The 25,005-nt window shown below is 45.4% G+C and overlaps 1 protein-coding gene across 13 annotated transcripts in view; it reads left to right on the forward strand.

The window, feature by feature from the left end:
- The window catches only part of gabra3 (gamma-aminobutyric acid type A receptor subunit alpha3), an 80,965-nt gene that overhangs the window by 10,213 nt on the left and 45,747 nt on the right, over positions 1-25,005 (forward strand). For 5 of the 13 annotated variants that reach the window (XM_081719324.1, XM_081719323.1, XM_081719322.1 and 2 more), the window contains 3 exons: positions 4,922-5,028; positions 15,692-15,813; positions 17,394-17,461. In XM_081719324.1, coding sequence (XP_081575450.1) covers positions 4,922-5,028; positions 15,692-15,813; positions 17,394-17,461 — 297 coding nt within the window. Of the gene's footprint in view, positions 1-4,921; positions 5,029-9,808; positions 15,457-15,691; positions 15,814-17,393; positions 17,462-25,005 lie in introns of those variants that run through there. The other 8 variants (XM_081719329.1, XM_081719328.1, XM_027019107.3 and 5 more) reach the window with 4 other exon arrangements.

Consider the following 25,005-nt stretch of genomic DNA (forward strand, 5'->3'; position numbering starts at 1 on the left):
CTTTCTGTGTACAGAGAAAATTTGGAGTACGCTGGAAAATATGGTTACTAATTATAGATTGACATGAAAAATATCACCACCTCTGCCTGTGCATGTGAAATTATATGAAAACAATCTACAGATTCAGTAGAGTGACACAATTTCACGTGATTTCACTGGAAGTTCTAGTTTTGTTTGGCTTTTCACAAATTAAGATAAATAGATTCCCTACTTTGTTGGATTGTTCTAATGGAAATATTGCAGTTCCCTTTGTGAAAAATCAAATAAAACTAAATGCAATGAAGATTGGAGCTATGCAGACTATTTTTTTCTGTTCAGGAAAACATGTCTGATGCATGATGTAATCTAAAGCACTTAACACAAGTGATGGATAACTGCCATTGTGAAGTGATGCAGCCTTATTTAGGCTGTGTGTAAGAAGGGGTGCCATCATGTAGTGATTCACCGTTCATGCTACTTCCCTTAGCGTTTGTGCCAGAGGATGAGCGGGCGATCCTGTGAAGCGTCTCCTTTAGCCTTAAAGAAAAGGTCCGTTCTGTCCCGGAACCCTCCGCCGCGTGCAGCATGCAAATCGCTCGCAGCGGATAGCGAAGGTTGCGCGTTCCATCTGCTCGGCTTATTTGTTGTCAAGGATCTGCACCTGGCGGGCACGTACGCGCTTGGCCTCTTATCTCATGCGGAGATGTCAGAGCAGGCGGCGTGCGCTGCTCCGCATCACCCCGAACCAGTGGGTACGGATGGGGGAGGGCAGGGTAGGGAAGGACACCTCTGCAGACGGGTCTCAGTTCGGAACTGTCGCTGGTCTTGGGGTGCCAGTTAGAGTGGCAGAGGGTCTTTGCTGCTGGATAGAACAATAAAAAGAAAGTAACTACCATTCTTAAATCTCAGGATATTCTTTAGGGGTAGTGAAAATCAAATTTAATTTTAGCAGAGCAGTGAACATGCTATCTCATTATTCAAAACAGCTTTCTCGATGCTTCCCTTCTACACTGTGCTCATATCACATCAAGGCCACTGCTGATTCAGAATTTGACCTTAAAGGTGATGGGTTTTCAAGTCATGAAATTTTGACATATTTGAAATATTTTCCCCTTCATAAATATTACATTTTACTTTTGCTATCTACGTGAAGTGAAACTGAGAACTTTAACTGAAGCAGACTTTTGGAAGGTCACTTTTACTTTTAAATTAGATACTCTAGCTCCTAAGGTTGTAGTAGTTTTCCAATACTGCAGAGTTCTCTTAAAGCATTGAGTTTCACAAAGACTCTTACAATGAATAATCTTTATAGACTCTATATTCCTTCATTGAGTTCTATAACTAAAATCCAGTAATGGCTGCAGTTTTAATAACTTTCTTGCTGAATGTCGGAGGGAGATCACTGGAACATATGGGCAATTCCCTTAAGTTTCCAGAACCAGTCTGCATCAAAACTAAGACTGGAGAACTTGGAACTTAACACCAGTCATGCAATTCATTGGACTGGATTAGCCAGTCTAGTCCAGGCAGAACTGTATGTTGCATCTTGACTACATCAATTGTGCTGGTGAACAACTAAGCAGCTGAACAAGGACCTAACTACATCAGCAATTAATCTGTAGCTAAGTAGTCACAGAAAGGTATTTACTTACTCATACCTATTTTAAGCTGCAACAGGCGGATGTTCTTTGCCAGCTAGAATCTTATGCATATTTAAACAGCATATTCCTCTCAGAAATTATGCTGTACCCTAGAAGCTCTGCCAAAAAAAAAGGGCAAAAATGACAAAATATGACCTTAAATGCAGAGCTGGCATGCCTCATCCTCTTGTCCTAAGATCAGCAGTTTGACCTTTTGTGGAGAGGATGTCCAGGCCTACCTGACAGGATTCTTAAGCATCATTTTCTCATGTTGTCATCATCATGGTGACTGCCTGATTACATGTGAGACCAAAGAGCAGCTCATTTGACATCTGAGCTACATTTTTACAGCCATTGACGGTCACACAGTAACTGGCCACAGTAAGGGCATGGGTACTGTATGATCTCTGTAGCCCAAGAGCATCGGTTACATAAAGCTCTCACGATTTGTCTATCCTGTCAGTGCCCCAGCCATCCCTGTGACGTTGTCCTCGGCTTGTGCCCAATGCATAAGTGCCTTTTAGGGCTGTTATGAAAAGGATGATTTGGTATGAGGATCCCCATGCGAGTCCAACCTGGCCTGTGGAGGATAACATTATAGGATGCCATTAGAGAAGGCATTTCCCAGCTTGCCCATCTAGAGCATGGAAAGGAACAGCATCCTGCACCATTTTACTGGCCACATAAAATGGCTAATGGCTAATGATCTAGAATTAGTTTTAATGCAGCACTATTAATATAAGAAGGCAATACCAGTGATTAAGCAAGGGTCATTTGAAGCTCGGTTGTAATATTCTGGTGTTTTTGTTTGTTTGTGTAATACAAGGCACTGCATTACAGACATATTCAGTTTCGCTGCTGTTTTATTATACAGAAAGTCGCTGATTCCAGGTTGCAGCTTTTATGCCTGCTCTGCCTTGGGTTCATCATCACTTCCACTGCTTGGCTCTTTATAACTGAGAAAACGGAATCCCTTTAAGAACCGTGTTTGAACCCAGATCTCAAAGGGAAATCTCATCACTTGGCTCAGCCGAGACACAGCTGCTCCACTGGATTAGTGTCACAGTCCACTGACCAGGTAGAGGACCTGTGGGGACCAAATTAAGCTTCTTGGATTGGACTGATGTGGTGGCCTTGCTCAACACAGAGAGGCTTAAAAAACAATATATTGCTGTATTACCAAGACAGGAAACAGGAAATTTCCAACTCCAAATTACACTTGTATAGAATAGTTTCTCAAGTGCACAATAACGCTTCTGATGAAAAGAAAGAACCTTTCTGATATGGGAATAAACTTAATCTTTATTAAGGAGAGCTGACCAATTTTGATGTTATAGTTTAATTTAGGATTTAACAACCAGCCCAGTCAACCACAACTCTTTTGCTACAGTCAATAAAGAGGCTTTTGTTATATCCATAAATGCAAAGACATGTTACTGTTCTAAGACTTCCTCACTTGGCATTACATAACAAGTAATAATAATAAACGTCATTTGTTTATGCCAGTTCAAGTCTCTTGTGTGCGCGGTAATCAGAGGTTTGAGATAAATGCCACTATGCCGATTATCATTTAAGAATGGCACATGTCAGAATTTGCCATAAAAGCCAACTGCTGTTCAATTATTAAATCTCCACTCCATTGTTGCTTCTCCTGGGGCCATGCATATTTAATGGAGTTCAATTAGCCAGATGCTTATTGTACTCTTTGGCTCGCATATGTGCATGTAGGACGGTGATGGACAGCCTAGCCTCTAGATCTACTTTATTGGGACATTTGGCCATAGAGATAGTCAGTCGAGGTCTTTGACCTTTCATACTGATGGGGTGACATGTTCTGGTGGTGGGACATAATTCCCGTCAATATTGCTATTTTCACTCCAGCTAAGGGACGTTGCTTAGGAAGAAAAAGAAAAAAAGAAAAGAAACATGTTTTTTTCCCGCCTTCTGGCTTTGGAACGGAGCACTGAAACTGTTGCATGCATTACATTACAGATCTATTCTATGGGAGGACAGTACATGTTTAAGTTGTTGTCTTTTGCAGGTGGAACTGCATTTGAGGGACCGCTCTACCGAGCTACACGTTTGACCAGTGTGCACGTCTTCTCCCCGACCCATACCCTTTGCATTGACACGAGGCACTGTCCTGTGGCTGGAACATGATTTGTAATGTTGCTAAGCCCTACGGGAAGAAGAAATTAAAATCCCAGATCAATAGGAGAGATGAAGGACTTATTTGCCATGCTTCTCCTGCCGTCTGCAATCAACCCATGTTTGGTAGCAGTCTGTAAAACAGAGCGAGACACCACAACATGGCTCCCAGCAGCCAGCAAGCATAATGTAAATTCACCTTTTAGCATAAGCTAAGCCATCCCAAGTAGATAGGGGAGACGTCTTTCATTTGCATTCGGCCATTCATGCCTCATTCATGCAGAGTCAGACTTCTTTCTTTTAATTGTGTAGTTTTTGAGTTTTTATTATTTCCCCCAAAGGATTCTTGAAAGATAACTGAAGGTATTAGCAGGAGTGGAAATAACAGGTGGTCCTTCTGAAGGCAGCTGCGTGCCGAGTGCCTTTTGTTAAGCAGATTGCATCATGTTTACAGCCTAGACAGTTTTCCTCCTGCTCAGCCTAGGAATGCCATTTTGATTCCTATTTGCCAGCAATCGGATTGAGCTCCACTTGCAATGCCTGTGTACATCTGGAGGGAACAGAGGTCTTTAATACAGCATGCATATAAATGTTTGCATTAATATTGCTTTCAGTGTATTACGATCTGGTCTGCAGGAAAGGGAATCTTTTGAGCCAGCCCAGTGAAATGTGCCTTCCTCCAGGAGCAGTAGGTGTAAATCCATATGTGGCTACAGTAGAAAAGAATTGGGGGGGGGAGGGGGTATGACCACAGAGGCGTTGGACTATCAAGCTGAAAATCTCTGGTCGTTCTCATTAAGCCCTCCACTGCTGCACTGCGGCGTGGGTTTCAGTGCTCACTCCTGATTCATGGCCCAGGCCTTTCCCACAAAGTGGCACATCAGTGTCCAGAACATCGTCCACCTACGCAAGGGGTGGCACGAAAAGGAAGTCCACTTGACTGGCCCAGTCCCCCGAGTGCTGGCGTGTGCCCTTCCCCTGGGAGGGCATTGCTTCCTGCAGGGCTGCTGGGAGCACGTGGTGCTAATGCTAATGTGCCGCTCGCACCGCGCTGGGCCCGCTGTCACCAAAGCAGTTGCCAATTAATCACAAAGCGCCGTCTGCCGCTCCTGCTAATTTTCCTCATTCTCCCCCTCCTCCTTTTAACCCTGCAGGCTTTCTGGGCTTGGAGTGACATGGCTGGCACTCCCAACAAGCTCGCCGCTCTCGTCCCTAGCGTGTGGATACTGGCGATGCTCCTCCATCCCAGCGTTCAGAACGGGTAGGCTGACTCACTGAGCATCCCCCTCCCTCTCACTCCCACTCAGTCTCTCCTCTCATCCCATGTCACTGGCTCCAGGGATATGTGGCAGCTAAATACCTTCATTAATAAGGTTCTATTACAGTAACGCAGGCTTTTACGACCTTCAGAATGGCATTTGAGCCAGCCGTTCCTGGGTGTAAATCATTCGTGAAAAACTGCCGGCCAATTGAATTTTTTGGCGCTGGAGCAGGGCTGCATTACAAGAGAGACTCAATAAACCTGGAAAGGAAGCCAAAGGCAGAAAATATGAGAGACATCGAAATAGGGATCCACATCGCCTTGTGATGCTACCTATTAACCTATTAGTGTTAAGGCCTATTAACCCACTTGTTCATGTCACAATTCTGATCGGTACTACCAGGGACATAGTTTTTGGATCAGAAGCTTCAAATGATCTATAGGAAAAGGTACTGTACAGTTCAGGTCCCATCCTCCACCAAGTCTTGTCCTGTGACCTCCTGACCCCAAACATGATGCCCATTAATCTGACCCAAGTCCAAAGGTGCAGTCATGATGATCATGTGCTTAGCCTTAGCAGACTTCTATGAACTAGTAAGGGATGCTATGAATGAATTGGTAGCAGGTTGAGAGAGTGTCTGAACATTTGCTGCTGTTGTTGTTTTTTTGTTTTTTTTTTCATGCAGTGAGGATGTGCTTGGAATGCATGTTGCTGCAGTAGCTTGGTGTGTGTGGTCCAGCATACACAGCAGGTCTCCTTCCATCCGAAACCAACAGCTCCATCGGAGTAATCCATCAAAAAAGCACATTGATTGGAATCTCCCTATTCAATGTCCCAGCAATATAAGGGGGAGAGAGAGAGAGAAAGAGAGAGATGAGAGAAAGAGAGGGGAGTGAGGGAGAGAAGTGATGAAAGGTTTGGCACCCGTTCTCATCAGTGCTCCGCACACATAATATTCCAGAGAATGTCTAAAGCGAGCCTGGGCTTCGCAAGCTGTGATTCATTTTCTACCATGTCAGCAGAATGCAGAGACGACAAGCTGGATTTGATTCGGCGTGACATAATGTCAGCCACTTCCCCAGCAAACTTCTCTTCTCGTTCACTTTTTAAGCACATCCAGTCCTAATGCCAGCGTATCCCAGGCAATGCTTCACGATGTGAAACGCGACTGGAAGGCACAGTATTATGTGTTAATAAACTCCCTTGCCCTCGATGAAGTTCATGTTCTCCCTTAGCAGATGAAAGATTCTCTTGTCTATTGGACCATTAGAAACGCAGTCAGAAATGCTCCGTGAAAACAAGCATGCACTCAAACCTTGAGCTGCTCCGTCAAGGACCTTGCCTTCCTCAACACCTAATGGGCTCATTATTTATTCATAAATAATTGATAACAAAAATAACAGAATAAAGAACGTGATTAAGAAGACAGATCGGTGCCTGGACACGGCTTGTTCCATGCCGGTGTTCTTTTCATCATCCTATATATATTTCCTTGCAGGACCTAAATATTCCTGTTTATTCTGTTGACCCATTTCTTCAGCTTTCAGAGGAGACTCTTTTTGTGAAAGTGAAATACTACGTCTGGGCTTTCATATGCTTTCTCCTGTATTTTGGCCCTTATGTTGCTGGTATTGCGGTTGGTCCTTTTTTTGTTGGTTTGTGTGTATATGTGTGCGGAAGGTAAGAGGTGGGTGTTTAATCACCTCTTGGACCAAATTAGATGGGCTTAATAAAATTTGGGTACCAATTTGGGTACTTCCTCCCCAAAATCTGGATCATAAGTTTCGAGACATTAACACGCATTACAGGTCACAAGCACCAGGCCACTACATTGCCTGCCCTCCTCGTCCCATCCAGCTGACATTTCCAAAACGCCACAGGACGCAAGGTAATAGCTGCTTTCGCCCCGCCTCCCCCCAATCCTCTCGCCACATCCTTGCTCTACCCGGCTTTAAAGGTACTGCCATTACCGCCCGGGGAGCCTGGCTTAGCAGCCGTCACATCGTCAAAACGCATCGTCTAAACGACTGCCGACATTTCCGCATCAATTGAGGGGGCCTCAGGATTAATTTCTCCCAGAGGGCAGATCAACCCCAAGCCGGCTTCCTGTGCTCGCCAACGAGGCGACCTCAATCACTCCAGAGGCAGGGCTGCTGGCCTGCGCCCACTGCTTCCATCGGGCCTGCTGCTGCCCTTCTACAGTTTGGGTTTCCTGAGGAGTTGCCTTATATGGAGCGGATATTTGCACCCCAGCCGAATGGGGGGGAGGGAGTACAGCACACCCATAAGAGCCGTGACCGAGTTTGAGAATAATCCCCTTAGACTTCAGAGCAGCAGAGGGCTTGAGCCTCGGGAGTATCTATGCACATCTGTAAAGCTGTCACTCCCCAAGTCCTGGCTACTCCCTGATGCCCACTGATACGATCATTTGGCTCCAAATCGGCTTTGTGACAATGCAGGCGGGAGACTTTGCTAATGGATAAAGTTATCACGGACAAATCCCCTATATTAGCTTCTGTCACTGCGTCATCATAGTCCCTCTGCCAAAGATTTACGTGCTACTTGCAGCACTTGATTAAACTATTATTCATAACAACCCATCTTTAACATGAGAATGCAGTGTGAGCACATCACCTGCATGCCAGCGTGTGGATGACACCTCTTGCGCATATGCACATAGCCACCCGCACGCACGCACACACACACACACATATACTTGAACTATCCACACACTCCCAGGCTGGTCAGCATGGTCAACCCAAGCCCATTTTGTTGCCTGTTTGGTTTGGGATCCATATCAACGGCACTTGCCCAAGTGACAAAAAAATCGATCCTACCAAAGTGGAGGGGAGAGTGTCATGCCATCATATAGATCGCATATTGAACTGATCTTCTCTCCTTTACTTCGCCCCTCCTCCCTAACACAGGACATGCACTAATGCACAGGCACTGCAGCAAGTGCGAGGCGCGGTGAGATGTGACACAGCCGGCAAATAACATTCTGCCAACAGTCACTACGACACTGTCGGGTTAAAATGTTACATGTTTGCGGGTGGTGGTGTTGGGGGTGGTAGTGGAGACTGCTTTGCGATTCAGAGCTCCAGTTTCATCACTAACCTGGAGTGTCGTGTCCTCCCACTTTGACTCAGTGGAGATACCAGTGGAAAAAAACGGTGGAGATATCAGTGTGGCAACCGCAGGAAGCAGTGCCCAGGTGTTATGGCTATAATGAGTGTAACCTCTACCTGTTAGCTGAGTATGTATCCCACGCATCTCGCTGTAGTCCGGGATCTTTTTTCTTTTTTTTTTGTCCTGTCGTATCTTTACAGGGACACCTTGTTGAGAGCGTGAGGATTTTCAGCGCAATTATTCCCTATTCCCACCCATCATGCTAATACAGTGCTGAGAGTCCTCAGAACCCTTTTTTGTGACAAAACCCAGCAGTGCTGTGTCCACAAGCTGATAAACTGAGTAATAGTACTGTCGGCTCCGCGGTCCCTAATTCGCTAATGGTTCCAACTGGCAATGGGGGGGATCTGATTATACTCTCTTTTGGCCCTACAGGGGGCATTACCGCAGGACTGCAGGCCAAACATGGAAAAATCTATATGAAGCCTCCCTTATTTGCCCCCCCCCCCCCCCCCCCCCCCACTATGGAACAAACCACTTCTGATGTACACCACCAGCATCTTCAGTGAGGAAGAGCCAGACGAATGCCTTCTTGAACTGTATCCAAAGAGCAGAGGACAAAGAAAGTAGATACATAATCTAATTCTGCCATTGATTCCGGTTACTTATAGTGCAAATGGCTCACTTTCTGTACACCCTCATATTTTAACTGTATTATTAAAACAGTGTCTTTCATGGTGTTCACCGCTTGCTTTTTCCCACTGCTCTACAGGCCTTTGTACATGTACAGCCGGGGAGTAGCCTGTCAAGATCATGCGTCAGCCTCCAATGTTTTAATCCCCCCCACTGATTTGCCTCTTAATTGCACAGAGGGGGAAAATCACAGGTTTTAATCCATCCACTCTGTTCAGAGAGCGTTTACATTCTGGCCACAACTCGCTATTTCTGTCGACACTTACAAAAAAAATGTATTTTTTTTTTTGCCCAGACTGGCAGGGTACTTTGGAAAGCCAGCCATGTGCCATGTTGTATGAACGTGGCTTATGCTCCATCTCGGAACAGATCAACGGCACATTCAGATGCTGCATTTGAAATGGTTGTCACATGGGCCGAATAGTTACACTAATCAGCTCATGCGTGACGAATCAGAGACTTTTCACAGCTAGTTCTTCTGAAAGGGAGAAATAAAAGACATCGAGTGATAATGGCAAAGTCAATGTTTTATCAGTACAGAAAACCTAATTGCCTAAGCTATCCTTGAATTTGGAACTTCATATGAAGTGACATGCTGTGTAGCAGCTGCTTCAAACTACCTTCAAACCGGTAATTTTACTTGCCATGAAAAGGAATATCTTACCTTTTTACTACATGACTAGGCCTTTGTTTCATAAACCTTGTCCTTCTTCTTCAAACCTCCCCGATGTAAAGCTAGACATGGCTGCCTCCAGCTGAGGGTTCATTTAGTCTTCCCGCTTAGCTGCAACAGCTCCTCACGATCTCGGCCCTGATTGGCCCTGAAGCTTGGCTTAGGGGAGGCTCATTGTTTCTGTACCAGTGATGGTGTGTGTGTGTGTGTGTGTGTGTGTGTGTGTGTGTGTGTGTGTGTGTGTGTGTGTGTGTGTGTGTGTGTGTGTGTGTGTGTGTGTGTGTGTGTGTTGAGGGGTGGGGTTTCTTGTAGCGTGGCAGACGCCCTCACCATTTAGGCTGAGGGGCTGGGCTGATAAGAACAGCTTTATCAGCAGGGCCGGCCAAGGATTATGGGGTTCGACTGCGCCTGTGTGCTGGACTGGATTGGCACCACTCTGGGTTTCGGAGCTGGCTGTGAAAGAGCCATCAGCCCCCAATACCTCGCTCACCAACTGTTCACTCTTTCCGATGGCTATTTTCTAATCTGTCCTGATGTTTTGTTGCGTAAAATGGGTTTGCTGCACCAATACACATTCACAAAATATTTTAGTAAACAGGCAGAAGCTGTTGCAAGATGTGGCTCTTGGTCTCAGGTTTTGGTCATGGATTGTTTTAGGAAGTCAGGCTGAGTTAATTATTCCTGTTATTACCCAATACTCGTTTATCAATATTGATTCCTTTAATCCCACCATGAATTAATTCTACAATCTTATTTCATCATAAACCTTAATGAAGAAGCACCAAGCTTTCAGACTTTGAAATATATGGAACAATATAACAATAAATAGATGAGACTGAGAAAAGTTTGAATTCTGGACTTTTATAATGACACAGTAGGAGGTAGTCAGCAAATCAATACTCAGTATCACCTGCTCAATAATAATATTGCTGAAAGCAGACAAACTAATACACTAAAGGAAGCATTTTTGTACAAACTCTAGCAGTAATTACTAAACCAACATAAACACACTTTTTGATTAGTCAGTTTGCTGATTTGCTAATTCCCTCTGCTTAAATCTAAACCTTGGACAGAGAACTCTTTAATGTCTGAAGAACACAATTTAGTTCCACGAGTGTTCAGCCAAAGAATGTAGAGGTAATTACCTCCACATTTTAGTCTTACAACATGGTTTCTTTTTTCAGAGTAACTAAATACACTTTGTAGTAGTATATTTGGCCTTGAATGTGTTATTTTAGGCAGGCTGCAATAAAAAGGCGTTGTTTGCAGACACAAGGATACGCGACGGAGTAGCTGCAAAATGAGAATTAGCCTAGTGCTAATTGCTAAGTGCATCTTAAAGAGGTTGCTTTTATAATGTCTGTTTAATACTCGCCAGTGTAGAAGGAAGCCAATTCCAATATACTGCTCATATTTTAGATGCTGCCTTGTACTAGTGCTAAGCCTCTTAGTGTCTTTTATTGCATACCGTAAAAGGGCGGCTAAAATTTAAGTTATCTAATATTATGCACGCATTTTCAAAGGCATTTAAAAATTGCAAAGAAGTGACGAAATTACTTTCAAAATGCCTGTGGTGCAGAGGAAGATACGATGCCGATGCACTTCACTGACCTCCGTCTGCTCAAATTTGGATAAATGAATTCATTATTTTACAGTAGATACTCAAGTGCTTATGACCTCTCAATGCCGGACACCAAATGAAGTTTCCTAAGAGGAACACTGTAATTCAGCAGGTGCTGACTTTCACTACATAAGCCGCGGCGACACCTATTATTCTATTACAGCATGTACCTAAGTATCACACTTGCATATCTCTCTAACACTTCACCTGCGTTGTTCGCTTTACCTCCCGAGCGCTTTCTTTGCTAGCGACGTGCTGTAAGACGGAGCGCACAAGTGGCACTGGGATCCACTGCAGCCAACGTCATGTCGCGTGCACTGTCGTAACCTCCATCACGAGAAAGGAACCCGCCGCCGCCCGCGCGCGCTAAATCCCCTATCCGCCGTGCACCGAAGCTAGTTCTGCTAGCCGCACACTCGCCAGATACAGGACACACTGATGTGTCTGATAGAGATTGGCATCACACCAAGCTACGGGAACTGAGGGACCAGCCGGGGATTGGGGAACAGAATACTCCGCAGAATAAAGGCAGAAGCTTTAGATGGGTTTTGACTCGTATGCTAATTACGTAAATAAACAAATGCGGCAATACTGATTGTGCATTGAACTTTGGTTGGCATTTTGGTCCTTTTTTACAGGTAATTTATATAGTAAGGGCGGTTACTGAGCAGTGTTTGCACGGAATCTTGAGATCTTTGTTTTAACTGCCTCATATAAGTGGCAATGCTTATTTTTATGGTGAAAAGAAGCTGAAAGGTTGACAACAATGCCAAAACGGTCCATCTGATATTTAATTAACAGGAATAAAATTCCATGTTACTATTGAATGGTTTAACATCTGCAATGTTGGCCCTGCCTGCATTCATGTAATGATTTTGATTGGATGTTAAATGACTCTCCCATGGTTCTTTCTCTCCATAACCTAGAACACTTCTGGAAACACATTACAATATTCAATAGTTCATTCGGTTTCAGGAGACTGCTTTTGTACAACACTGTGCTTTGCTGTAAGCGTACACAGGAAGTAGAGATGGCTCAGACACTTGCTACTTTTTCTGCTTTCGGAATACTTTTCTTCTCTTACAAGTCACCGAAATAGAGATGAGAAAATAGGGCTGGGGTCCAGGGCATAGGAATGGAAAGGATATGATGAAAAAGGTGACGGAGAGAGGGAGAGACAGACAGAGAGAAAGAGAGAGTTAAGGATGTGGTTAAAGAGTGTGTGAGGGGAGATGTGGAGATGGTGTGGTTGGGGAAGAAAGTCAATTTTTTATTTGATGTGGCTGATGTGGCTTTAATGAAGAGGGATGAAACAGCTGCCATCAGGGCCCACAGTGCTATCGCACTCCAGCCCTGGATCTGAGTGAGGACCAAATGCCCCGACACACCTCACATGAGACCAGTTGGGGACGCATATGTGTCATGTTTGGCGGCGCACAGCCGTTAGATGTTCCCTGCGGTATCCCACGTCTGACTGCGCTCCCAAAGGAATCCGGCAGGTCAATACTAAAAATGTAAATACTAAATAATTGTAGTGGTTCTGCCTTTTCCCACTCGCAAGAAAATATTTTTGTGCAAGATGGGAGGGACCAATGTATTTCATGTCTTCCAGCAAGACTCCATGAAAAGAGTATGTCTTTAGGTTTAAGGATCAAAAGCATATTTGAAGCTACAAGACGACAATGTTTAAGGTTCAAATGAAATTAAGCATTTTCACACTATACCCTGTTAAAAACACAAAGTTTGCTCAACTTCTGTATGAAGGGCGCTGCATGACTGAATTTCACCGAAGGGCTCTGAACTGTTCAAAGGGATTTCCTTTTTGCCACAGACCGCACTGCAGAGAAGAGGGAGCTGCACTACTTTCCTGTTCTCCTCCTTTACCTCTCCCTCACTTTCTCACCTCCACAAAGGTTCTGCCCCTCACTTTCACCCCTCCCACCTCCTTCACTGCGGTCCTCTGTTTCACCGCTGTTCCAACAAGCCATAAATTACTCCTCAAGATTCTCAGCGGCGGCGTCCAGCAGGGAGATGCGGCAGGCCTTCACCGATCCTGCTAATAAACGCCTTGTTCCAGTTCACAGGGCCGATTCAAAAGACATGAGCCTCCGACAAGCACACTGGCCTTCATTAGCTGGAACTTGATGAAGGTGGGGGGTGGTGACCCGGGGGTGGGGTGGGGGGTGGGGAGGAGAGGGGGGGGTCACACGGAGAACCCCACAGCCTCCACCCCCCCGCTGATCACCGCACCATTGGGCACCACCGTCCAACCTGCTCTGCTCATTCCATGCCCCTGCATGGATTATCTTCCCTGCACACACACCCATACGAGTGGCTATAAGAGAAGCAGACAAAAGGAATCAGTCATATTGTGAAGCATTGAAAAAGACCTGCCTTGTCCCTATCAGGGGGAAGAGGCCATGCTGTCGGACACTTATTAATATCAATGGGGCCTCTTCACAGAGGGGCAACACAGTAATGGCTGGCTAGTAAATCAGGGGTTGGGGAGGGGTTGCTAATGGAGTGTCCATGTGCAATTTGCGTGGCGGAACAACAAATTGCCGGCTAATTAAGAGTGTATCGATCAGGATGGCCTCTGCCTCAATGCTCCTTGCCACCAGAGAGACAGCACTCATCTCCTGCTTAATTGTTCCCACACTGCAATAAATAAATGAACATGGCCCAGTGGCTGTGACAGGACGGGGAGATCATCAGTGTTCCAAATGCCATCTCCCCACAGCAGCAGGGACCAGCCTGGCTAATCCCTCCAACCACGCCACCACCACCACCACCACCACCAGTGGTGTAGATCTCCAGTCAGCCGGCTGGGGGGCTGGTGCTTTGAGTAGCAAGGCAGCCATCAGCCTTGTCGGTTGGTCAGTTCTGAGCCTTCTGCTAAGCCTTCACAACGCTCTCCCCACCGAGGTGGAGATTTCCCTCTGCAAGGTGCCAGGGAAAGCTGGAATGGGGCTGTGATGGCAGGGGCAAGTTTAATTAGCAGCTGGAGGGGAGGGCAGTGCTTTGGTATGCTCCTCCGCTGTTTTGAACCACTTCAGAGCAGCCTCGTTATCTGCATTAGCATCCACCTGATGGGCTCTCAGCATGGCTGCACTGGAATGCTAAGAAAATGTATTTATTTATTTACTAACTGATTTATCAAATGTACAGCAAACAAATTCCTAATTCCTAACAAGATAAGTGTAACTGAGCTCCCTGGAGAGGTTTGTCTCGTCCTGTCTGATTTTCCTGATGCTGCCGATTGCTCTTTGTGCTTCTGGCTTGTGATGCTTTCTGAGCTGGGCAGTTGCCACAGATTCCCTTCAGGGATATTAGGTAGCGAGTCACCAGCCTCTTGGTCTTCAGCTCCTCAGTCCCCTACACCCAGCGCAAAGCCAACAACAGCCTTACACGTATTCCTGTGCACGCCCGCACAGCAAAGCGCTTTAAAAGGAAGAGGGCTCCGAACTAGCATAGAAAACTCATCAGTATCCGCTCTCACAGTTTCGTGACTGATTAGTTCCAGGCACGAACTGCGGCACAGGTCCGCATAACACCTGCCGTGAGGCCAGTCGTGGCAGATCTCTTGATGTGATTGAGGGGGATACTCATTATGTCGTCCGTGCCGTCATTCACGTCCTTCATCACACCCGTGCGTCGTTCACCAGAGAGTCACAGTCTCATTTTGCTGCATATTTAAGGTAATTAAAGAACGGGAGGTTGAGCAATTATTCAAGACCCCATTTGCAACTCGTGGGATATTATGCAGCTGAGTCCCAAAGTAAGGACTGCTACAGGGCTGTGTTCAACACTGCCACAGGACTCACTAATCCACCTGGACCTCCATTAGTTGTATCAGTTTTCTCGCTCGTAGTTTTCTCACTCACTCAAACTGAAACACACACACACACACACACACACCCATGCTGACTTTGTGTGTGCCTGGTGTGCCTGCGTCCTCCACTTGAAATTAATTCCTGACATGTTTGTTTTTCGATCCCAGCCGGAACCAGGTCTGTGGAGCATGAATTAGAAGAGACTTCAGTTCCCCCCTGAGTACACCGCACTAGCATGACACAGCAGCACAGGAAACTTGTGCTGCTCTGTGTTTGTTTTTTTTGTTTTTTTTCAGAAACAGGAAATTGGATGTATGGAGAGGTCAGGGACAAGAAAAGCAGTAGGCTCTTGTTAGATGCAGTCAGCCATTTTTATTTTATTTTCCTTACAAAGTTAATTTGAGATGACTTGTAATGAGTGCAGCACCCACTTGAGGAGCTGCAACAACAGGAGATATTTAAAGACAAAAGATCAAAGGTGCTGACCAATATCAACCTGTCATTTCCTACACATGCCTCTCACTTCATACTGCTTATTCATCAGCCGTTTCTCTGTTCACCTCCTTCACGCTCTCTCCATATTGTGCACTCATATTCCCCTTACACATTACTTCCTTCTGACGTATCTTTCCCGTAGGTCCTCTCTGATATTCCTCACTTGTCTCATCCCTGTAACCTCTACTTTCTCTCCCACTTTCCCTACCGGTCCGCAGGGCCGTAGCCGGTCACCGAGAGCCCCTCCCCGACGACAGCAGAGACAACATCACCATTTTCACCCGCATCCTAGACCGCCTGCTGGACGGCTATGACAACAGGCTGCGCCCTGGCCTGGGAGGTGAGCCGCTCCGTGTCGCCATGACACGCTCCCCAATGGGCGCATCCCGCACATGGCAGTGGAACAGTGATGGGTTGGGACCGTGACCCGGTGGTGCATGGGCTCCTTGTCCTCATCTGATCCCCACCGAGCTCCCTCAGTACAGCGCCTTCCTACTCCCTTGTGACAGGCTCCATTTCGTACACACGACACCTCACTAATCCGCCTCCTCTCAGATCCATGACAGATTGCTTTTTTTTTTTTTGGAAGAGTGAAATAACTCATCTTTTGATGGCACAGTGGTGTTCATCAGCATGTCAGGGGAGGGGGGAGGTTGCGAAGGTGTAACAAAGCTGTGCAGAACGGCACTCTTTGGAAATCACTTGCAACTCATAAGGAGCCCCCGAAGACTGGAGCATTAGAGCACTTTGTTGAATATGGAGAAGCACTCGGTCTTTCCTCCTTCTACAGACTCATTCAGCAGTCACAAAGGAGTTTAGGAGGTGTTCCTATTGCCTTGGATTCTGACTTAATTTAGGTAGCTGCTTTTCGAGAATCGGAAAAGTAGGTTAAGTGTTCTTAAAGTGGGTTTCCTGGGACTTTGAAGACTGTTGTAACTCTCCGCAGACCAGGTTGGCATATGCAATGGCTGGATTTCTGAGCATTCCTGAGTGCTCTCAGGTGATTTTGCATCAATACCACATCAACAAACACTCCATTTTGTTGTTTCCTCTCTTGTTACTTCACTTCTTGGCAGTCTCATAGAGTGAAGTCCTAGGTGTCCTCTAAATGTGTCCTCATAAACCAGAGCCCAGCGGTGAGCAGCCCTCTCAAACTTTCCTTTTCTTTTTTTTTTTCTGCTGATGAATGGGCCGTGTCACGGTGCAGCGCCACGACTCCATTATGGCACGTCAGAACTGGAAGGCTTCAATCAGCCGCACCACCACAGCCCAGCCTCCCTCCCAAGTGGCCTGCCGGCTGGTCACATGCTCACTTCCCAACTATGTCAAACCCTAACCCCCTTCCTCACCCACAGCCCCTCCACCGGCTGCCGAGCCACCACGATCCACAGCTTCGGCTGCTAAGTGGGAGGTGCTCCCTTTCCTGGACACATCATTGAGAGAGCCGGAGCTGCCGTCGGATTTTGGACGGTTTGCGGTATGGCCTGAGCGTAGAGTCTCATCTCTAGTCTGTCTGGTTTCCTCGAAGCCGGCTATGGCGCAGAATGCCTTGTCGGAAGCAGTTTGTTTTGGATTTGTTTCCCTCCACTGTTCTTAAGCACTGCCTGTGTCACATTTTATGGTAATGACTCCACCAGACGAGGCATGTTAAAAGCATTAGCTGAAACCGATTCAAGCAGATATCTATATTTTCCCCATTTCCTTGTTTTTAGCATTACTCATTAGCTGTGGGGTAGCCTGCTGCTGTGATAGCAGCTCACTCAGTCATTAGAGACATTGTTTAGACTTCACACAGAGATTTTTTTTCTCTTGATTTTATATTGAAAGATGTACGTTGGAAATTAAAGCAGTATAACATCCTCGGTAGTAATACGTCTGGGTCTTACAGTGATGTTTTCCCTGTCTTTTCTGTCTAATCAGAGAGTGTGACTGAGGTTCGGACCAACATCTATGTCACCAGTTTTGGACCCGTGTCAGATACAGACATGGTAAGTAGTTCGTCTCTGTGCGATAAACAGGACTGTCTGCACTGCGACTGAATTTTTAATTCACCAAATGTTAATTCACCTCTCTCACAACTCAATATTTGTCAACGTCAACACCTGTCTGGCAGCAAGACTTACTGCGTTTCAAATCGGATTTGTTCGGGAACTGGCTTTGTTTCATGGTGCTGCTAAAAGATAGTTGAATGGGAAGAAAATAGAGAAATTTCCATTGCCCTTGAGTTGAGGTCGGCGGATTTGCTTGTCAGACGGGGCACGAAGGATGACACAGTGCTGAGATTACCCCCCTGACACACACACACACACACACACACACACCTCAGCCCATCCCATCTCAGGGAACAGGCTGATGTGCAGTGTTTCGTTACATGCTTGTTTAAGGGAGGGAGGTAATTGCTAGCCAGGCAGCACAGAAGAAACGTATGTGTCTTAATCATACACACAATTGGCTCTGGCATGCAAGATGAATCACCACAGCCACGTGGCGGCACTTTGTAGTCTCTATATGCCCTAATTTACTAATGGTGAGAAGAAAACAGTGCAGCCTGTCGCATTATATGGAGCATAAAATGATACTTGAATTACAAAGTAATAATTAGCTAGGTTAACATTAACATAATCATCCCTTGAGTTTTAGGGGGAAAAGTAAGGGATTTAGGAAGTTTCCAGATATAATTTATTCATTACCACCCCAAAAAACAGGAGCAGGGCCATTTTAGTGCCTGAGAAAGGGGCCTAATTAGCATGGTATTGCGCAATAATGGCTGCTGGTAAGAGAGCGCGCATGCTGGGGGCGTTTTAGATGGAGTGCACATGCATTCAAACAGCTGTGTGCCCTACCACCAGCATTCCAAGAACTTCATCAGGACCTACCCACCCCCACCCCCTGGAAAAGCATTAGTCCCATTATATTACTGAAGACCGTGTAGTCTTGTGGAGCCATGACGTTCTGCTATATTGCTAGAATATCGAAGCAGAAAGGCTTTAAGTGCAGCAAGGTCAGAACAGCTGGTAAAAAGTGGGGTGTTTAAGTGGTTAGCTCTGCTGATGATCTTGGGCATTTCTGTTGATGACTATAGGAATATTCGTCACTTTATGAGGTCATCAGGGTAGCAATTATTCCTGCGAAGTTGTGGCCAACCTACATCTCCTACGACTTTTATTTATCTTTCTCTCTTCCATCTTTGCATCTTTTTAGTTTTCCTTCTTATTGCTTTCATTCCAGTCATCCTTTTCTCTTCCACCTCTCTCTCTCTCTAGCACTCTTATTCACCCCCCCCCCCCCCATCTATGTTTTGCTTTCTGTTTGTCCTCACGCTGCCCCCCCCCCCATTTTTCACCACTTTCGATCAGGCTCGCTTATAATAATCCGTGTCCTCCTTTGTCTTGTACCTATTTTCCTTTGCCTAACGTCCTCGTTTTTGTTTCTTTCTCTATCACTCCTCTGCCAGTCTCGACAGTCTGTCCCATTTATCATTGGACATCTCCCACCCCACCCCCATCGTGGACTTTGTCTGACGTGTGTGGCATGTCAAAATCAAGGCAAGTCTAATCTGCCCCAGGTGCTGCGTTGAGGCTTGTGAGTGCTGGCGGTGGCAGCACCAGGCCGGGGGCTCGTGCCCAAAGCCTGCAGCCGTCACGGTCCAGGAACAAGCTGAGATGCAGAGACACCGCTGGCAGCAGTGATCCTGATAGGTTCTGAGCCGGAGTTTGTCTCTGTAATTGTCTTCGTGGCATGACAAAGGCATAAGCATGTCGCTGTTCACTTCCTTTCCCGGACTTCACGTCATACATTGTTGGCTTAAGTTATCGCTCTTTGTGGCATGGTACGAGGTTCTGATGCTTGAGTGGTCATGTGGTTGTGTTTTTTGCGACCATTGACATTCCCATTATTCCTTAGATATTGTAAATATCGGAGACACAGATCTTCCTTCTTTTCAACATTGGCCATTTAGCCGTATTCTCTGCTGGCTCCCTGTTTCAGACTATTAATTGGCCATGTATTCCAGACACCAGGCTGTTTATTGGGCATCTCCACGTGAGGTTATACATAGCAGAGGCAGTCCAACTGAAAAGAGTGGAAGCTTGTGCTGTACCGGATCTCTCCTAAAGAAACAGGCTCATCAAGGCATCTCCTTTTATTGGGTTCCGTGGGCCGCCCCTGGCCTCCACATCCGTCACGCGTTCTTTCCCAAGAGAGCACACAGGCAAAATGAGTCTTTCCATAGAGAAAAGTAGAAAAGTAAAGAAGGGCAGGAGGGAGGTTAACTGAGAATTACAAGCATTGTTGCCAAGACTCTCAAAAATGCATCTGCCAGGGAAACCCGCCCTGGCAAACATTTGATCTATAATTTGCTCTCACTGTGGTGATCCATCTTATTCAGTGTGCTGGTTTTAATTTCCTTTTCTTGTCATATTATGACATGCTCACATTTAGGAGCAAATGTAAGTGTTAAAAGCTTAACAGCCAAAGTCTAGTCGAAGACAATTTGCATCCTTAATAGGTGGCATCCGCGATAGTCAGCATTTCGTTACCATAGCTACAAGTCGTTATGTTGACTTCCACAGATCCATGCTGTGTAATTGCAAAGCAACTTAAGATCCAAGTCTCCCTCATAAAGGATGTTTTTCCTGCTGTTATCTCATGCTTGTTTACTGCATTTACCCAGTCTTCTATCTGTAATGATCTTTAATTTGGATTGTGATAGATAAATCATTTATGTTTGTTAGTAAATCAGGGTTACAATTATGATTTAATACATGTGCAATCTAAAATCTGTTAAGGCTTTTGAATCTGGATTTTTTTTTAAAGTCTGCTCTGGGGTGAACCAGAAGGCTTTGTCATTTCCTTCAGTATAATTGCTGTGCAGAACTGGGGGGCATCATAAACTGTAAGGTACATACCTTATAATCCTTCACATGTCAGTCCACGGGGCTATGCATAAAAAACAGGCAGCAGGCTCAGCGGACTCATTTTTAATTTGTCAATATATCAGTGTCATTACACTTAATATTACTAAGACACAAGGAGAACTTGTCAGCTTATAGAGAAGCTAGTGGGATACCGAGGAAAGTAGAGCTCATAAAAATAAGTTATTTAAAATGAGTTATGCATAAGATCTCATCTTTCTGGCTGGCCTGTCTATTCTCACAAACAACATCTTTTAATATACACCCCCAGAGTCATTTTTATGTCATTATCCAGCCTAAATGCCCCCATACAAAGCATTTCCAGTTAGCAGCCATCATGTCACCATGTGTAGAATCCACAGGAAGGTCCGAGATCTGCTTGGATGAGCTCTGGGAATCTATAATGTTTTAAATACATGGGACCCATTTTCATCCCTAATCAAATATGATATTGATCCCTAACAGGGTGGTTCGCTTGGTCGAACAGCAACTTATATGCATGTCCGAGTCAATAAATAGTAATGGTGAAATGTTAGCTTAGTAAATCATGTGCCAGTTCTAATATGGATCTGAGAACAGATGCATATACTAGCAAAATCAGTAAAAAATCTGATTTCTTGGCTGTAAATTTTTTTGAGGATCAATTCTCACACAGAAAAAAACAGCAAAACTATAATTCATATATAGTCATTACATTAATATTTGAGCTGCCAAATATGAAATTACAGTCGTCATGTTATGTGTGATGTTATTATGGTAGTCTTGTTTCTTTTAACCAGATATTTCTGGAAATCCCTGAAGCATTGGCCTAGAACAAACTGGAGCCAAATGCGTTTTGCCTGGCAGCCAAATGCTGAAAGCCTTGAGTGCAGTGTTAGCAATGGATGATGGACAGAAAATAACATGTTGACAGGTCACATTGCCAGGAGTAAGGAGGAGTTTGTCACAGAGAGAGAGAGAGAGAGAGAGAGAGAGAGAGAGAGAGAGAGAGAGAGGCAGACAGACAGACAGAGAGAGACAGACAGAGAGAGAGAGAGAGAGAGAGACAGACAGAGTGAGAGAGCGAGAAAGAAAGAAAGAGAGAGTTAGAGCAAGAAAGAGGGAGAGGAGGGGGAGGGGACTATAGGAAAAGGACTTGGGTAAACAACAAACAACCTAATCTATAAGCAGAAAGATTAGAGATTTGCCTCCTTTCTTTTGGCTAAATCTTTTTGTTATGGCATGTAATTATATCCAGCACACCAGCCAAGTTTGGGAAGACTTCAAGTAACAGGGGCAAGTAATCCAGGTTTAATCAGGAATCAGTGTGATGAGAGCTTGATTCTTTGAATCTGTGTCACTTCTTTGCAACTGCCTTCAGTATCCTGCATGTTGAATGAATCCGGATGCAGTGCAGATGCATAGCTCAGCTGTGCAGAAGAGACCCGGTGTCACTTTTTTTTTTTTTTATTGTTTCATAGGGCTATCTTAACATTCTCATTACAATTCGTTGCACTCAGTAACTGCAGCCGGCGGTGGCCATAGGGATATGGCTGAAATCTAAACACCTCAACACCCCTCCAGGCATTATGTATAACATCTAGACTTTTTGGATTATAGCTTATAAGAGGAAAGAGTTGAGAGCAAGAATCCAAGAGTGCTGGATTTGGGCTGTAACGTTTGCCCAGTAACCACAGCACTGGAAGCCATGTTAGCAGACAAACTCTTTGATTGAAAGCCCTCCACTGGGGCTCCTGGCCATCCGAGTCCTGTCCTAACCCTAGCAGGGAGTTAGGAGACATGGGCCGCAGTAAGGATCATGTTCCCTACTGCAGCTTGGCCTCCTAGCATCAATCTACTGTTCACTAGTGGAGATTTTTTTTTTCCTTCTCCTTTTCGAACAGTCAGCTCGTTGAATAATCAGCAGTGTGTGCCGAATCACACAGGAGCAAAAAGTTCAAATTGTTGAGATAGATTGGAAAAGCACACTGTGACGTAAAAATATTTGCACACAGAGCAAAGATCGTGCTGCAGAATGAGGTGAAGCATGTCGAGGACAAGCGGACAGCACAGTGAAATTGTTGATGAGCACTAGTGCCCAATTTCCGTAGATAAACAGATGTCTTATATTTCATGCCATTTGAGTTCTCTTGTATTTCACAAAAAATCTTTTAGATTTCTAGTTTTTCACTTAAGAACCTCTCCAAATACAAGTCTATTAAATAGATAATTAAATTAACCAGTATGTTATCGAACCCCACCACCACACACTGTGTGTGTGTGTGTGTGTGTGTGTGTGTGTGTGTGTGTGTGTGTGTGTGTGCGCGCGCACATGTGCACCTGTTCGTGCACATCTGTATCTGTGTCCGTGTGTGTGTGCAGGTCACACGCCTTGCGACCATCTACACGTGTTTCCTGCCGGCACGATTTGCGCAGTACTTTTGCATCCCGGTTGTTGCTGTTGCTGCCGCACGTGTCAGGCAGCCTTGTACTGCCTGGGCTCTGCAGATAAGCCTTGTGATGTGGCTGACTTCACAGGTCTGAAAAACAGGCCGGTGAGCTTTGAGACGGCGGCTCATCCTAGGGAACCGCACACACGAAGACATTCCAAGCCCTCTCGACCAGACACAAGCCCTAAGTGACCATACTCGGCTGACATGCTCTTTTTGCTCAGATATGCCATGCTGCATTTTTGGATTGAGGAAAACAGAGACATACAGGAATCAGCAGTCAGTTTGTTTGGATTTAATGGCATAAATGATTGCTTATAAAAATAGCATATGTGGCACATTAATCTGACACCTTGACTGAACAAATTAAATGGTAGACTGATGCTTCTTTTTAATTAATTTTGTAATGCTACAGTGGACCACACAGCAGTTAACGGAGACCACATCAACACCTGAGGGAATGCATTATTAATTTGTTAGTGGAACATTCTAGGATACTTTAAGTCCTAGTAGACATAATTAAGAATGAAGACCTATGAGAAAAGAAATATGCATTATTATAGTGTATTCTGTGCTACATCAAGACTGTTGTATAATTGATTGTTGTTGACTATGTTTGGAAGTTCATCTGCATAACAGAGGAAATTTGCTCTTCATTCTCTGACAGGGGAACACATTTGGGCGGAAGCCCTGCACACACATGGAATTAAACATTAAAATCAAGCTGACATACAAACAGTCTGACATTAATTGAGTCTTCCGGATCTTTCTGCAGTTCCTCCAACATGCATCATTTTCCTGAGAAAGTATGCCTTACTTCCGCTCCATTTAAGATGAACTCAAGTGACCACATTTGCTTCTCAGCACAGCAGGCTCTGACAGGGCCATAAGCCATTCCCACTTAGCCCCCGACCCATCTCTGTGCGGCTCAGCACTAAATCAACCCCTCCGTTCACTGGGTGGTAGACAAATCCCCTAACGTTGCCCCATATTGTTTCCCCAGGGAACATCCAGCCACACGGCCATCTCTGTGCAGTCAGGGCCTTTCTTCCCAGGCCATATCTGGGAGGAAGAAGAACGAAGCCATGTACAGAGTCGGCAGAGCCCGCCAAGCTCTGGCCCAAGCCCCCAAGCACGAGTTCACTCCAAACACACACTAAATTAGGTCAACTCCAGCACTGTGTGAGGAGCAGTGAATGGGGAGGGGGGGGGTCAGGAGAGGTCATGGGGACAACTCCTTCACCCCCACGCACACTGCTTCATCTTTCACCTACTCTGGCCATGATTCTGGCAAGGAGCCGTTCAATTCGGTGCCGCACTCCTACCAGCTGGCCTGGGCTGCATCTGCTCGACTGGGTTACACTGGGCTTCAATGCTGCAGTTTTGATCTTTAACTGACAATTTGCTGGTTCTCACTCAATGGTACGTTCCTATTTGAAATGAGAGAGACAGAGAACTTACCTCAGTGAGTGACTCTGTTTCTTACACGTCAGTTCTTGAATTGATTCTCTAGTGGAAGGATGTGCTTGCGGACAATGCAATCAGGGGCTGAATACAGATGTGGGGACAACATTTGAGTCTAAGTACATAGATTAAGTTGAATATGGAGACTCTCTGCTTTCAAGTTGGAGACTGAAGTCCACTCTCACTGCAGGGAAAGGGAAGGTTTCAAGTCCATACCAATGTTTATCCCGCTGCCTCCCTTCCATTCTTTGACTCCTTCTGCAGGAGGGCTTATGCTGTTTCCACTGGGCCTTCCTTTTTCTAATTAACACTTTCCATGGGCTATAATTAATGAAATTGAATGACTTAAAAGGGATCAACTAAATGCTTAAAAGTGTATGGCTCTGGGAAAAGATGGAACAGTAATAACAGAAATGCAATTAAACTTTGTGGTGGGGGGTGGTGAGGTCCCCCAAAACACCATGCTTTAAAATTTTACAATTAGCATAGAAGTGACTGGAGTATTTTCATTAGAAGAAAGGCCATGTCACGCTCCCGTATGCTCACTTCCTCTAGGTCTTCCTCCTCTTGTTGTGCAGTCCACTTCTTTTAAAAAGAATGACACACTGGGGGGGGGGGGGGGGGGGTGGTAAGCCCTGAGTGATAGCCAGCAGGGGAAATGAATTCCCTTCACTATTCCTTTAGCATTGATCGCTTTGTAGACGTAGCTCAGAGGACCTGGCAGGA

Source organism: Electrophorus electricus, chromosome 8 (genome assembly GCF_041902795.1).
Source record: "Electrophorus electricus isolate QZ-2024a chromosome 8, ASM4190279v1, whole genome shotgun sequence".
Lineage (NCBI taxonomy): Eukaryota > Metazoa > Chordata > Actinopteri > Gymnotiformes > Gymnotidae > Electrophorus > Electrophorus electricus.